Source organism: Macaca thibetana, chromosome 7 (assembly GCF_024542745.1).
Source record: "Macaca thibetana thibetana isolate TM-01 chromosome 7, ASM2454274v1, whole genome shotgun sequence".
In the NCBI taxonomy this organism is placed as follows: domain Eukaryota; kingdom Metazoa; phylum Chordata; class Mammalia; order Primates; family Cercopithecidae; genus Macaca; species Macaca thibetana.
This window is the reverse complement of record NC_065584.1, coordinates 150,813,976-150,828,062: the sequence shown is the minus strand read 5'-3', so window position 1 is coordinate 150,828,062 and position 14,087 is coordinate 150,813,976. Positions and strand designations below refer to the sequence as shown.

The following is a 14,087-nucleotide window of genomic DNA, read 5'->3' as shown; positions in this document are numbered from 1 at the left end:
GAGCAAAAGATTGATTATTTTATGCCTGAAGAACATGTATTTATATTGGTCTCAGTGCGCTCAGTCCTATTGAGCTGCTACTGTTTCTTGACTTTGCCTGCTAGAATGTGCTTAGGCAGGGCTTAGTTAATTAGTTTGCAGATCAATTAAACTCCTTTTCTCTCCTTTCCCCTTCAGAGACTTCCAGCCATTTTATTATATAATTATACCACCTTGCCCTGCCTAGCCCCCTCTTCGAAGCCTGAGTGCACGGATTAGCACTTTATTTTTGGACCTCACTTTGTTTTATAAATGTCATTAAGCATGAATACATTTGACTTTTTGCTGGCAGTCCTAGAAAAGAACATGTAAGTTAAATAAGTTTGGGGATTTATCTGTGAATTTTATTTATGCAGCCACCCTGATTTACATAAATGAGAGCTAGCCTCATCTGTCAGACAACTGACGGAAAGTTTTACGGTTTTGCCCATCAACAGATCCTTTCCATAGCCGAGGAAGGAGGATGGGTTGAGGCCAGGAGTTCAACACTAGCATGGGTAGAGAAAGGGAGACCCTTTCTTTACCAAAAAATACAAAAATTAGCCAGGCATGGTAGCGCGCACCTGTAGTCCCAGCTACTTGGGAGGCTGAGGTGGGGAGATTGCTTGAGCTTGGGAAGTCAAGGCTGCAGTGAGCTGTGATTGCGCCACTACATTCCAGCCTGGGTTACAGAGCGAGACCTTGTCTCGAAAAACAACAAAAAGGCCGGGCGCGGTGGCTCATGCCTGTAATCCCAGCACTTTGGGAGGCCGAGGCGGGCGGATCACAAGGTCAGGAGATCGAGACCATGGTGAAACCCCGTCTCTACTAAAAATAGAAAAAATTAGCCGGGCGCGGTGGCGGGCGCCTGTAGTCCCAGCTACTCAGGAGGCTGAGGCAGGAGAATGGCGTAAACCCAGGAGGCGGAGCTTGCAGTGAGCCGAGATCGCGCCACTGCACTCCAGCCTGGGCGACAGAGCGAGACTCCGTCTCAAAAAACAAAACAAAACAAAACAAACAAACAAACAAAAAAAAAAAACAAAAAAACATCCTTCCCACAATGCTGGCTGAAGCCACAAATCAAACATCAAGTCTCCTATGGGTCAGTTTCTAAGAAGGTGCTTTTCTTTTTTCTTTTTCTTTTTTTTTTTTTTGAGACGGAGTCTCGCTCTGTCGCCCAGGCTGGAGTGCAGTGGCGCGATCTCGGCTCACTGCAAGCTCCGCCTCCCGGGTTCACGCCATTCTCCTGCCTCAGCCTCCCGAGTAGCTGGGACTACAGGCGCCCACAACCGCGCCCGGCTAATTTTTTGTATTTTTAGTAGAGACGGGGTTTCACCGTGGTCTCGATCTCCTGACCTTGTGATCCGCCCGCCTCGGCCTCCCAAAGTGCTGGGATTACAGGCGTGAGCCACCACGCCCGGCCAGAAGGTGCTTTTCAATAGTCTAGATAATATAAAATCACAGAAAATACTCAGTTATGTTAAAGGGAGTCAACTGCTTATTTAAAGATGAATTTGCTGGGTGTGGTGGCTCATGCCTGTAATTGCAGCACTTTAGGAGGCTGAGGAAGGAGGATCGCTTGAGCCCAGGAGCTGGTGACCAGCCTGGGCCACATAGCAAGACCTCATCTCTACACAAATTAAAAATACAAAAATTAGCTGGGCATGGTGGTACACGCCTGTAGTTCCAGCTACTCGGGAGGCTGAGGCAGGAGGGTCCTTTAAGCCCAGGAGTCTGAGGCTGCAGTGAGCTATGATTATGCCACTGAACTCCAGCCTGGGGAACAGAATGAGACCCTGTCTCTAACAAAATAAAAATAAAATAAAAATGGATTCATATTAAATCAGATTTAACATGTGTTTTAATATAATAACATTTGTACCCTTCCTTCCGCACCTCCAGCCTGCCTCCATAGGTTTTTAAATTTGAGTCTTTTTGTTGAAGCAAAGGCAGAACTCTCCAACGAATCTTGTTAAATACATAAACACTGACCACCAACCTGTGTGGTCTTACACTTTATTAGAAAACAAGAAATAGATTTTATTTTCTTAGTAATTCTAATTTTGAGTCACTGTGAAAAGAATCATAAATAGCAACTTATAAAATATCTTTTTTTTTTCTTTGAGACAGAGTCTCACTCTGTTGCCTAGGCTAGAGCACAGTGGCACGATCTCGGCTCACTGCTACCTCCACCTCCCAGGTTCAAGTGATTCTCCCGCCCCAGCCTCCCAAGCAGCTGGAATTCAGACACCCACCACCATGCCTGGCTAATTTTGGTATTTTTAGTAGAGACAGGGTTTCCCCATGTTTGCCAGGCTGGTCTCAAACTCCTGACCTCAGGTGATCCACCCACCTCGGCTTCCCAAGGTGCTGGGATCATAGGCATGAGCCACCACGCCTGGCCATAAAATATCTTAATAAACAAAGGGATTCAGTTTCATTTCTGTGAATGGCGGCTTTTCTTAACAGAATTCCACTTGTACAAACAAAAGCTGTTCCCTCATCCCTCAAGATACATAGAACATATTATATGGGTAATTTTCCCACTTTCACAAAGACCCTATTTTTTTGAGACAGGGTTTCACTCTGTCACCCAGCCTGGCATGCAGTGGCACAATCATGGCTCGCTGTAGCCTCAAACTCCTGGGCTCAGATGATCCTCCCACCTCAGCCTCCCGAGTAGCTGAGACTACAGGCACACCCCACTATGCTTGGCTAATTTTTGTAATTTTTTTGGTAGAGACAGGGTCTTGCCATGTTGCCCAGGCTGATCTCGAACTCCTAGGCTCAAGCGATCCTCCTGCCTTGGCCTCCCAAAGTGTTGGGATTACAGGTGTGAGCCACCATGCCTGGATAAAGACACATTTAAAACTTATTTTGAAAGCCTCTTGGAAGAGTCTATATCACACTGTTAACAGTGTGGGCAGGCTTTCACTTTTTGCCTTACACATTTTGATAACGCTTAGAATTTTAAGACTGAGCACTTACTTATTAAGTAATAGGAACGATTTTTGGAGAGATTTCATAAACATCTGCAATTTGTCATTTCAGAGAAAACACTGAAAAAATATTGCCTGTTCTTCCTGACATTGTCCCCTAGAAGTTTTTGTTCCCTTTACCTACCATCATATTTTGTGCACCATTACAAAACACTTGAACTTACTGTAGTTATTTGTTTACAAATGGTCTCCCTTGCTAAGCATCCTTCATTTAGCAAGTCTTTGCTTCTATATGCCAGGTCTGCTGGGGGAGGTGAGGGCTGCTGCACTGAATGCCCTTGGGAACACCAACTAGACATCCCACTGCATCTGAATAGTGTCCTATGGTATAGATAGGGCAGTGCCCCATGTCTGCAGCAAAGAAAGGAAAAATAGACATGCCATACGATCCAGTAATCCCACTTCTGGGTATATACCCAAATTGAAAGCAAGGACTCAAACAGACATTTGTATAGGTTCATAGCAACATTACTCACAGTGTATAGGCAAAAGGTGGAAGCAATCTATCAATGGATGATGGATAAACAAAATGTGGAATATATTATTCACATTTAAAAAGGAAGAAAGTTCCAATGCATGCCATAACATGGATGAACTTTGACACACTATGCAGAGTGAAATAAGCCACTTACAAAAGGACAAACACTGTGTCATTCCAGTTACACGAGGTACCGAGAGTAGTCAAATTCATCGAGATGGAAAGTAGAATAGCAGAATGGAGGCCAGGGAGGGGAGATAGTGTTTAAGGGGTATAGAGTTTCAGTTAGGACAGATGAAAAGTTCTGGAGACAGATGTTGGTGATGGCTGACAACAAGGCATATGTATTTAATGCCCCTGAATTGTGCACTTAAAAATAGTTAAAATGACAATTGTATGTATGTACATTTTACCACAATTTAAAGTAAAGCTATGCTACTTGGCAAAAACAAACCAAACATAACACAGAACCACCCATTTCAGTGGGATAAGTGCTTGAAAGGAGAAGATGGCAGGGATGGGAAAGCTTCCTAGAGTCGGTGACCCATGAGATCTGAAGGATGAATAACAGTGAGTGGAGACAAAGAGCTCAAGAGGTGAGAGCAGGGTGGAACGTGCGAGACAGCAGACAGTAAGGCCTCACCCACAGCAGGTGCTGAATCAATGCTTTCCAAATGAACAAATGAATGCACAGCCCTACATGATAACAGTGATCCAAGTGCAGGATAATAATGCCCCTGAACAAACTGACATTTCCAGAGCCCAGCTGCCTTTCGCTAAGCTTCATAGACATCACTGCATTTGTTTTCACACCTTCACTTCAGACCAGGGTTTTTGTTTTTTTGAGACAGGAACTTGCTCTGTTGCTCAGGTTGGAGCGCAGCGGCGTGATCACGGCTCCCTGCAGCCTCAAACTCTCAGGCTCAAGTGTTCTCCCACCTCAGCCTCACGAGTAGCTAGGACTACAGACGCACACCACCATGCTCAGCTAATATTTTTTTTTTTGTATTGAGACAGGGTCTCACCATGTTAGCCAGGCTGATCTCAAATTCCTGAGCTCAAGCAATCTTCTTGCCTCGGCCTCCCAATGTGCTGGGCATGAGCTACCGTGTAGTCCCAGGGATTCCTGAATTCTGTCCTCTGCAAATACTGATGTGCCACAAGCCAGACCCAGGGGTTACCACCAGATTAATGACAATCTTTCCTAATATTTAGAAAAATATATCACTTAACAAAAAATGCTCTCAATTTTAAGTTTCACTACCACATATATTTTCTTAGACTTTTAGTGCAAGTTTCCATTTGTCAGCTACCTATCAGCCAGATAAAACAAATAAACAAATGGCAAAAGAATATTAATGCAGAAAGCAGGAAACAAATAGCGAATCACTCTCAGTGTGACAGTCGGGTTTGCTTGTAGACATGTGGGCTTACAGTTATAATTTAATGGCGCATACATATGATATAGTCATATTTTTTGCTAGTCAGGGTTTTGTAGTGCATATGATGGGACTAGATAGACGAATATCCTGCATGGAGTCAGCAAACAGCACCATGTGCCTTAAGCAAATTCGACCAGAATGACAGGAGAACAATGGTTTCAGATAGTCAAGTACAGGCCAGGGGTGGTGGCTCACACCTGCAATCCCAGCACTTTGGGAGACCGAGGCAGGAGGATCACTTCAGGTCAGGAGTTTGAGACCAGCCTGGCCAACATGGCAAAACTCTGTCTTTACTAAAAATACAAAAATTAATCAGGCATGGTGGTGGGCGCCTGTAGTCCCAGCTACCCAAGAGGCTGAGGCAGGAGAACCGCTTGAACCCAGGAGGCAGAGGTTGGGTGACAGAGCGAGACTCCTTCTCATACATACATACTCCAGCCTGGGTGACAGAGCGAGACTCCTTCTCATACATACATACATACATAAATATTCAAGTCTTACAGAAAAACCTTAGTTCCCTGGACTGGCTTGGATGTTTTCTAAAACTCCATCATCTTAATGTTTTAAGCAATTTCTCAGAGGGGCAGTTAAACCTACCTTCTTTAGGTTGATTTTTTTACTATTTTCATTCAGTGGTAACCTTACTTACAGATACAACATCACTTTCCGCTGCTGACTGTTCTCTCTAAGGATTAGAAGTGGGAGCCCCACGCCCTGGAAAGACCTACAAAGTGAATTCTATACTAAATGTATTTCGTCACCTTGATTTTGCAGAACCCAGGTGGGGTCTCACAGACTTACCTTCAGAGACCATTGAGTTTTCTAAAAGTTTATATTGCCATTTATATTATACAATACTCACAAAACATTTTTTTTTTTTTTTTTGAGACGGAGTTTCTCGGTCTGTCGCCCAGGCTGGAGTGAAATGGCACGGTCTCGGCTCACTGCAAGCTCCCGCCTCCCGGGTTCACGCCATTCTCCTGCCTCAGCCTCCCGAGTAGCTGGGACTACAGGTGCCCGCCAACACGCCCGGCTAATGTTTTGTATTTTTAGTAGAGACGGGGTTTCACCTTGTTAGCCAGGATGGTCTCGATCTCCTGACCTCGTGATCCACCCGCCTCGGCCTCCCAAAGTGCTGGGATTACAGGCATAAGCCACTGCGCCCGGCCACAAAACATTTTTATGGAGTACATTTGGGGCCATCTGAACGACTGCCTTCTAACTGCACTGCCATTTGGCGTCAGTGAGGCCCTCTCAGACACCCCAGAGACACTTGAAACTCTGGACCTTGACTTCCCTGCCCCCAGGCTTCCTCTAGCTTTCCCTCTCTCCATCCAGTCATGTAAACCAGAAACCTCAGTGATATCCTTGACCCCACCTTCCCCACCATCTCACATACCTAAATCTATCACTAGTTCTAGAGATTTTAAAAAATAGCAGCTTTATAAAGAGATATAATTCACATACCATAAAATTTGCCCTTAAAACACACACAATTCAGTGGTTTTTAGTATAGTCACAGTTATGCAACCATCACCATTGATCTAATTGCAGAACATTTTAATCACTCGGAAAAGAAATCTGTATCCATCCATTAAGCAGTCATTGCCTGTTCCCCTTGACCCCAGCTCCTGGCAACCACTAATCTACTTTCTGTCTCTGTTGATATACCTATTCTGGACATTTTACATAAATGGAATTATACAACATATGATGTTTTTATGTGTGCGCTGGCTTCTTCCACTTAGCATGTGTTTGTGGTTTATCCACGTTGTAGCATGTATCAGTACGTCATTCCATCTTACAGCTGAATAATATTGCCCTATATGGATAGTCCACATTTTGCTTAACCATAATCAATTAATGGACATTTGGGATGTTTCCATATTTTGGCTGTGATGAAGAAAGCTGCCATGAACATTTGTGTATGATGTTTTCATTTTTATTCATTTATTTATTTATTTTTGGAGATGGAGTCTTGCTCTGTCACCCAGGCTGGAGTGCAGTGGAGTGATCCCGGCTCACTGCAACCTCCGCCTCCCAGGTTCAAGCAATTCTCATGTCTCAGTCTCACGAGTAGCTAGGACTACAGGCGTGCGCCACACACAGCCAATTTTTTGTATTTTAGTAGAGATGGGGTTTCACCATGTTGCCCAGTCTGGAACTCCTGAGGTCAGGCAATCTGCCCAACTTGGCCTCTCAAAATGCTAGGATTACAGGCGTGAGCCACTGCGCCCGGCTGTGTATGATGTTTTCAGTTTCAATGTTGACATGTTTTCAATTCTCTTACTTACACACTTAGGAAGTTTTATAGATTTTTTACCTATTAAGCAGGTCTTGGAAACATCTATTTCTCTCTATCTCTAAGCTACCAACATTCCCTCATCTGGACTAAAGCAAAAGGCTCCTCCCTTCTTTTTTCCAGGCCTCTTCTCTACCTGGCCCAGTAATCCTGCTTTTTTGTTTTGTTTTGTTTTTGAGATGGAGTTTTGCTCTTTTGCCCAGACGGGAGTGCAATGACGTGATCTTGGCTCACTGCAACCTTTGCCTCCCAGGTTCAAGCAATTCTCCCGCCTCAGCCTCCTGAGTAGCTAGGATTACAGGCACCCACCATCATGCCCAGCTAATTTTTGGATTTTTGTAGAGCTGGGGCTTCACCATATTGGCCTGGCTGGTCTTCAACTCCTGACCTCAGGCAATCTACCCACCTCCGCCTCCCAAAGTGTTGGTTGGGATTACAGGTGTGAACTACCACTGAGTAATCCTTTTAGGACAGGAATCTGATCATGTTATCTCATTTTGCTTAAAACTTTTCCCTGATATCCCTGAGGCCATGAGGACTTCCATCCCACCCAGGCGTTCTTTCAGCTCCTGGGATGTGCCACAGGCTCCTCCCCGTGGGCCCCAGGCATTTTCCTCTACCTTGAAAGCTTTCCTCCACTCTGTCTGGTTTACGCCAACCCTTGGACCTCCGCCTAGGCAGCCCCATCAGAAATGCCCTTCCTTGCCTCCTTTGGCTGGTCTGGGCTCTCCTGGTGCCCCGTCCCTGTGCTTCAGTGCCTTTGTCACAGCTGCAGTTCTGCATCTGTTTGTGTGATTGCCCGATTACTGCCTGTCACCCTGCCAGGACTCCGTCTGCTTTGGTTCGCCACTGTACCCTCAGTGCTAGCAGTTTCTGGCACATATAGTCTCTTGGTGAACATTTGTTGAATAAACGAACGCACATGTGAACACATGAACACGGTGGACAAAACAGCCTTACAGAGTTGTCAGGGGAACTCCTCACTAAATAAGCATTTATGTGAAGATTATTAGATGGCAGAACATGTGATTATCCTGAATGACAGAAGACCTGATATTAGTCATACTTGTTCTGTGCAATATACTTATGAGAACAAGCATTCTCTGCATTGATATTATTGAAATCAAAATAGGTAATCTCATTACAAATATAACCAGATTAAAGGTTATGTCTTTCCATTGTTAAACCCAACTCTGGTGATTTCGTTTCAGCAAAACAATGTTATCTGTCACATTGAATAATGTTCATTTGCAGTTTTCTGATTTTGTAAGTTTATTTAACTTAAACTAGGATTGTATTAAAGTACTTAAACACGAGGACTTATACCGAGATTTATGTTTAAACATATTTAAATAACAATAGAAAAAAAAAAATTAACACTGGTATCCAGGAGGATTTTTTTCTTTTAGAAACAAGGTTGATATATCACTCATGTTGAGAACACTGAGGTAGTGGATGGATAGTTAGATCATGTGACCTTTCAGATTTCTCCAACCATAATATTCTACAATTTCAATCTTTTTTTTTTTTTTTTGAGGCAGAGTCTCGCTTTTGTTGACCAGACTGGAGTGCAGTAGCACGATCTCAGCTCACCACAACCTCCGCCTCCCGGGTTCAAGTGATTTTCCCGTTTCCGTCTCCTGAGTAGCTGGGATTACCGGCCTGTGCCACGTCATCTGGCTAATTTTTGTATCTTTAGTAGTGACAGGATTTCGCCATATTGGCCAGGCTGGTATCAAACTCTTGACCTCAAGTGATCTACCTGCCTCGGCCTCCCAAAGTGCTGGGATTAGGGGTGTGAGCCATTGAGCCTGGCCTGATGCCAATCTTATATACCATCAAGAAACTGAGGCATGAAATATGGAGACTCTCTGAAGCTATACAGAAAGAATTCAGGAGGGAGTCAAAAAGAACAAGCAAAGCATCGTAAACCAGACACCAGACGGACCAGGGATTATTAAATGACAAAACTTTCCTAACCACGAATGTTCCTAAAACCATATTGGATAAAATGAATTATTTACTCGCATCTCAAAAATCTCCAAGGAAGAACTGAAAAACAAAACAAAATGTTCCGCAACATTAAATGAACAAAACACTAGAGAGCTTCTGCTAGGCCAAGTTCAGTTAAATATAAAAAGTTAATTATCACCAAAAAAATGGTAAGTATGTAAAGTAATGCACATGCTAAGTAGCTTGATTTAGCCTTTCCACAATGTATACATATTTCAAAACATCATGTTGTATACCATAAATATGTATGATTTTTTTAAAGTAAATTTTTTAATAGAGACAGGGGTCTCACTATGTTGCACAGATTAGTCTTGAACTGGGCTCAGGTTATCCTCCTGTCTTGGCCTCCGAAAGTGCTGGGATTATAAGTATGAGCCACTGGGCATGGCCAAATATATATAATTTTAATCTGTCAATTTAAAAAAGTCAAATAACTTACACTTAACACTTAGGAAGGCTGAATTAATAAACTTTATTAATAATGATAAAGTCTCCCGGATCTTATGTATTCAATGCCTATTATTAATTTTAATGTTAGCCTTCAATAAAAGACACTTTCTAGCACTCGGACAATTTGGGTCATTTAGCTATGTCAACCTGAACGCACCTGCTGGTTGCTTAACAGGTAAACAAAGTGCCAAGGCCCAAACTTGCCTATTTCTTCCTCTTCTTCAATCATACTCGTAATATGCCCTTAAAGACCAGTCTCAAATCCATTTCCCCCAGAGGATTTTCCGGCCTAATCCCTCTACCCCACGTTTACTCCTGCACTTAGCATCGTCCACATTAAATTATCCTTCGTGTGTCTAAGGTGCTTCATAATAACTGTCTTGCTTCTTCCATCTAACCCCAGCAAGATAATAGGCTTGTTATGAGAGGAACTAAGGCTTCTTTTGGGCCGGGCGCAGTGGCTCATGCCTGTAATCCCAGCACTTTGGGAGGCCGAGGTGGACAGATCACGAGGTCAGGAGTTCGAGACAAGTCTGACCAACATGGTGAAACCCCATCTCTCCAAAAAATGCAAAAATTAGTCGGGCGTGGTGGCGGGTGCCTGTAATCCCAGCCACTCAGGAGGCTGAGGCAGAAGAATCACTGAACCCAGGAGGTGGAGGTTGCAGTGAGCCAAAATCATGCCACTGTGCTCCAACTCAGGCGACAGAACTAGACTCCATCTCAAGAAAACAAAACAAAACAAAACAAAAAACAACTTTTTTATTCCCCAAGGCCTGGAACTAAGAGCTTAAAAAGTGCTTACCCAACAAACAAAATCAGGGTATTATCATATAGCCCTATTTCATAACTCCTCATCTTTTGTTTTCACATTTAGTATATTCAAAGACATGGTAAGGCAGTGGAAAACCAATAGTTTTTCATCAAGTTAACTACTCTTGAAATGTTCAGGAGAAAAGACGTTTAAATTCCAACTCTTTGTCTTTGAATGTCCCAGAAATTGGTTTCTAAAACAATCCTTAACATTAAAAATATTTTAGAAAACAGAAGTTGAAAAGGCTCGCAGTGTGTTAGCAATCCGAATGATAACAACAAATTGATTTTAGTAGCAGAAATTGAAATATGACACCTGGAGCAGCATTTAAATTTGGATCTGTATAAACATCTATATCTTGGTGTCTGAACAAAATCAACTTGAAGCTCATTTAAAAATATTCTGTCTTAAAACCTGCACACAATCTGGTTAATGTACGTTTTTTGAACTGAGTGTATAATAAGAGGACAATTTGTCATTTTCATATACAAATAAAAACACTTCATCTTTTATTACCAAGGCCTGAAGAAACCACAACATTTTAAAAAAGAATAAATGCATAGTTTGTGCTTATTAAATAACTTAGAGTGTTAAGAGGTTGGACATATAATTCTAATATGCTATTTCCATACAGTCTTAAGTTCAAGTCATAAACCTTTCTCAACATTAAAGGAAGCGAAATCGTTTTTTAAGGTATTTGTTTAAAAAGTAGACAACTATTCTTCATTTAAGTACAAGGCAAGAATTTTAGACTGGTTCAATTGGAAATGCTTTGTTTAGCAAATACAATGACTATGGCTGGTAGTTACACTAGTAATCTAAAAATAAAACAAGCTATTTCTGGTTTTACTGAATAAATCATTACAATTTGCATCTCCAATAAAGGAGTCTAAAATTTAAAAATAAAGTACTCTTTTCCCCAAGAAAAGAATGTATGCTTCTGAAACAATGTATCTATAAATAAGATTAAATAATACACATTATCAACAAGAAATAAGCAGTAACCCTACCACTATAAAAATGCAGCCAAAAGCCAATTCACACTAGAATCTTAAATACCCACATACTGGGGACACTGCAGTTTATTGATCTACAGTCAGATCTCTTGGCCAGGTGTTGCAGCAGAAATATAAAATAATGTTACTGCATTCCTCACTATCAAAGAGAATACAAAATTAGTTTAAAAAGTCCTTTCTGACAAAATAATGAATTCCTCCCATCCTCCTCCAACAAGGGAGCTTTTCTAAGGTGGGGGGGAACCTATGCCATATAGAAATAAAGAATGCAAAACGTATACCTCCGGCCTCTTTGATGCTGCACTGCTTGACAAGCTGTTTGCATGAAAATAATTCCTTTCAATTCAGGAAACTCAAGGATCTCAAGATAATCTTGAACAACTTTCCAGTCTGGGATCACGTAATGAGTCACATCACTAGACAAGAGTTTCCCATCTGGAACATAATTCAAAATGTAAGAGATTAGACAATGTTTTCAAACCTGGTTTATTTAAATGTCACGGTGCTCTGGCATACAAAATAACTTCCAGTCTTAACTCCACGGTGGGAGTTTTTAAAAGACCCAAAGCTCAGGTATATTGAGCACCCTAATTTTTTTTGAAGCTGTGATAAATACAAGCTCAACGTGGTTTATGGTGTTGCCAGAGGTGCCGGAGAGGATGACTGATTTAACAACGAACAAGCACATTTTCAGCATAACCTGAATATTTCAGTGTTACCTCATCATTGACAAACACATTCAAATGAAGCACCCCCACATTTATACCACTTGTGTATGATGCCCAGCAATTTCAAGTTGGCTCTGTGTCAAGCTTCTGCACGTGCTCAGCAGCCTCCAAGAGCCAGAAAGATTGAATGGAGAAAATGATCCGTGCAAGCAACGGGCAGAGGTGGGGTTTCCACCAGGCCCGTATCTGAGAGCCGGTTAGCCAAGCTCTAACTGAAATGTTCATCTTAATCACAATGTCTGGAGGATTCCAAACATTCGCTGACAAGGACCCCCATCCCATGCTCATCCTCCCATGGGGGAAGAGAGCCAGTAACGTGCATCGTTCTATCGGCCACCCTTGCAGCCTAGAAACCAAGGACAGGGGCCCAGGAGTCCCCAGTCCAACCTCCCCGTGACTTTCCTCTCCAGTGCGGGCCCAGATAGTTCACAAAACTACGGTGAAGAGGCTCTCCACGGGCGGGAAAGTCTGGGGCACCAGTGCGGGTAGGTCAGGAAACCTGTGGCTGCAAAGCAGATGATGTCAGCTTCGCAGCGGCAGCAGCTGGCCCGCAGCTCCCGGGGGCTCCCGGCTCGGGACCTCCCCATTTCTCCGCCTCGCGAGGTTGCGGCGGGAGGAACGCTCGGCTTCCGCGCCCTTGGGCCCCTCTGAGGAGCCAAGCCACCCGGTCTCCGGGATGGGGTGCGGGTCTCTCGGGCCCTCCCACTGGACAGAGCGGAGTAGTCGGGGAGTCCCGGGCGGGGCACCCCGGAAGCCGCGGACTTGGGCCGCTGGGTCCCGACCGGCAGAGGGCTGGGTGTGAGGCCGGCGGGCGGGCGCAGGCCGCGGGGCCTACGCCTCGGTGTCCCCGCCGCTGGCGCTCCGCCTCTGGGCCGCGCTCACCCCGTCACCGCAGCCGCCCAGTCCCGCCCGCTCCCGCCGGCCCCGTCCCCGCCCCGGCCCTGACCGTGGCTGCAGGTGGCTGGCTGCGGGCAGAGCGGGCTGTGGCAGGGCACGCAGGGCCGCAGGTAGTGCTCGCGCACGATCCGCAGCGTGCGGCCCTGGAAGGTCCTCAGCAGCAGCACCTTCTCCCGCTTCTGCAGCATGGCGGCGTGTCTCCGGGAGGCCGCGGAGCGGCGGGAGCGGCCGGCGCGGCGGAGGCGAGGCCGCGGCTTCGGGCCCGCCCCTCGGCCCTGGGCGCCGCGGCTCCGGAACCGCCGTAACTGCCGCACCCGGGGGAGGCCCGGAGCCACACACTCCAGGCTGGGGCCCGGCCCTCCCGGCCTTAGTTTTGTTCCCTTCCCTCAGTGGCCTGGACCAGGGCGGAGGGTTGGAAACGACCCACCCCAGAGACGGAGGGAAGACTAGGATGATACCTGGACCGCAGGTGAAGAAGGGCTGGGCGCAGCTGTCCAAGATTAGGAGTTTTTGTCCCCCCAGGTCCATGTGGGAATGGAGCCGCCGTATTAATACTAATACCTGGTAATTAATGTTTTCTCTTCGTTGCTCTCGCTATCTCCAAACGAGGTGAAAGACTCACCAAATAAGCCGGCAACCCTGCCAGCCCAACATTTCTAAAAAGTTGTATTCATTTTAAATTACATGTACTTTTTAAAAAGTTTTTTTCTTTTTTTGTCTATCTCTATAGGGGGGTGAGGGGGGCGGGTCTTGCTCTGTTTGCCAGGCTGGTCTCAAGCGATCCACCTGCTTCGGCCTCCCAAAGTGTTGGGATTATAGGTGTGAGCTGCTGCGCCTGGCCTTTCATGTTCTTTTTAAAATTTATTTATTTGTTTTGGTATCCCTATTGAAGTTATCATGTACTTATATATTCAAACAATGCAGATAAAA

The 14,087-nt window shown here is 44.6% G+C and overlaps 1 protein-coding gene across 4 annotated transcripts in view; it reads right to left on the bottom strand.

The window, feature by feature from the left end:
• DIS3L (DIS3 like exosome 3'-5' exoribonuclease) overlaps positions 1-13,493 on the bottom strand; it is a 42,903-nt gene extending 29,410 nt beyond the window's left edge. For 2 of the 4 annotated variants that reach the window (XM_050795933.1, XM_050795934.1), the window contains exons 1-2: positions 13,207-13,493; positions 11,814-11,967 (exon numbers count right to left, since the gene is read on the bottom strand). In XM_050795933.1, coding sequence (XP_050651890.1) covers positions 11,814-11,967; positions 13,207-13,345 — 293 coding nt within the window. In that variant the 5' untranslated portion in view covers positions 13,346-13,493. Of the gene's footprint in view, positions 1-11,813; positions 11,968-12,647; positions 12,735-12,759; positions 12,968-13,206 lie in introns of those variants that run through there. The other 2 variants (XM_050795936.1, XM_050795935.1) reach the window with 2 other exon arrangements.
• Positions 13,494-14,087: the final 594 nt, after the last annotated feature.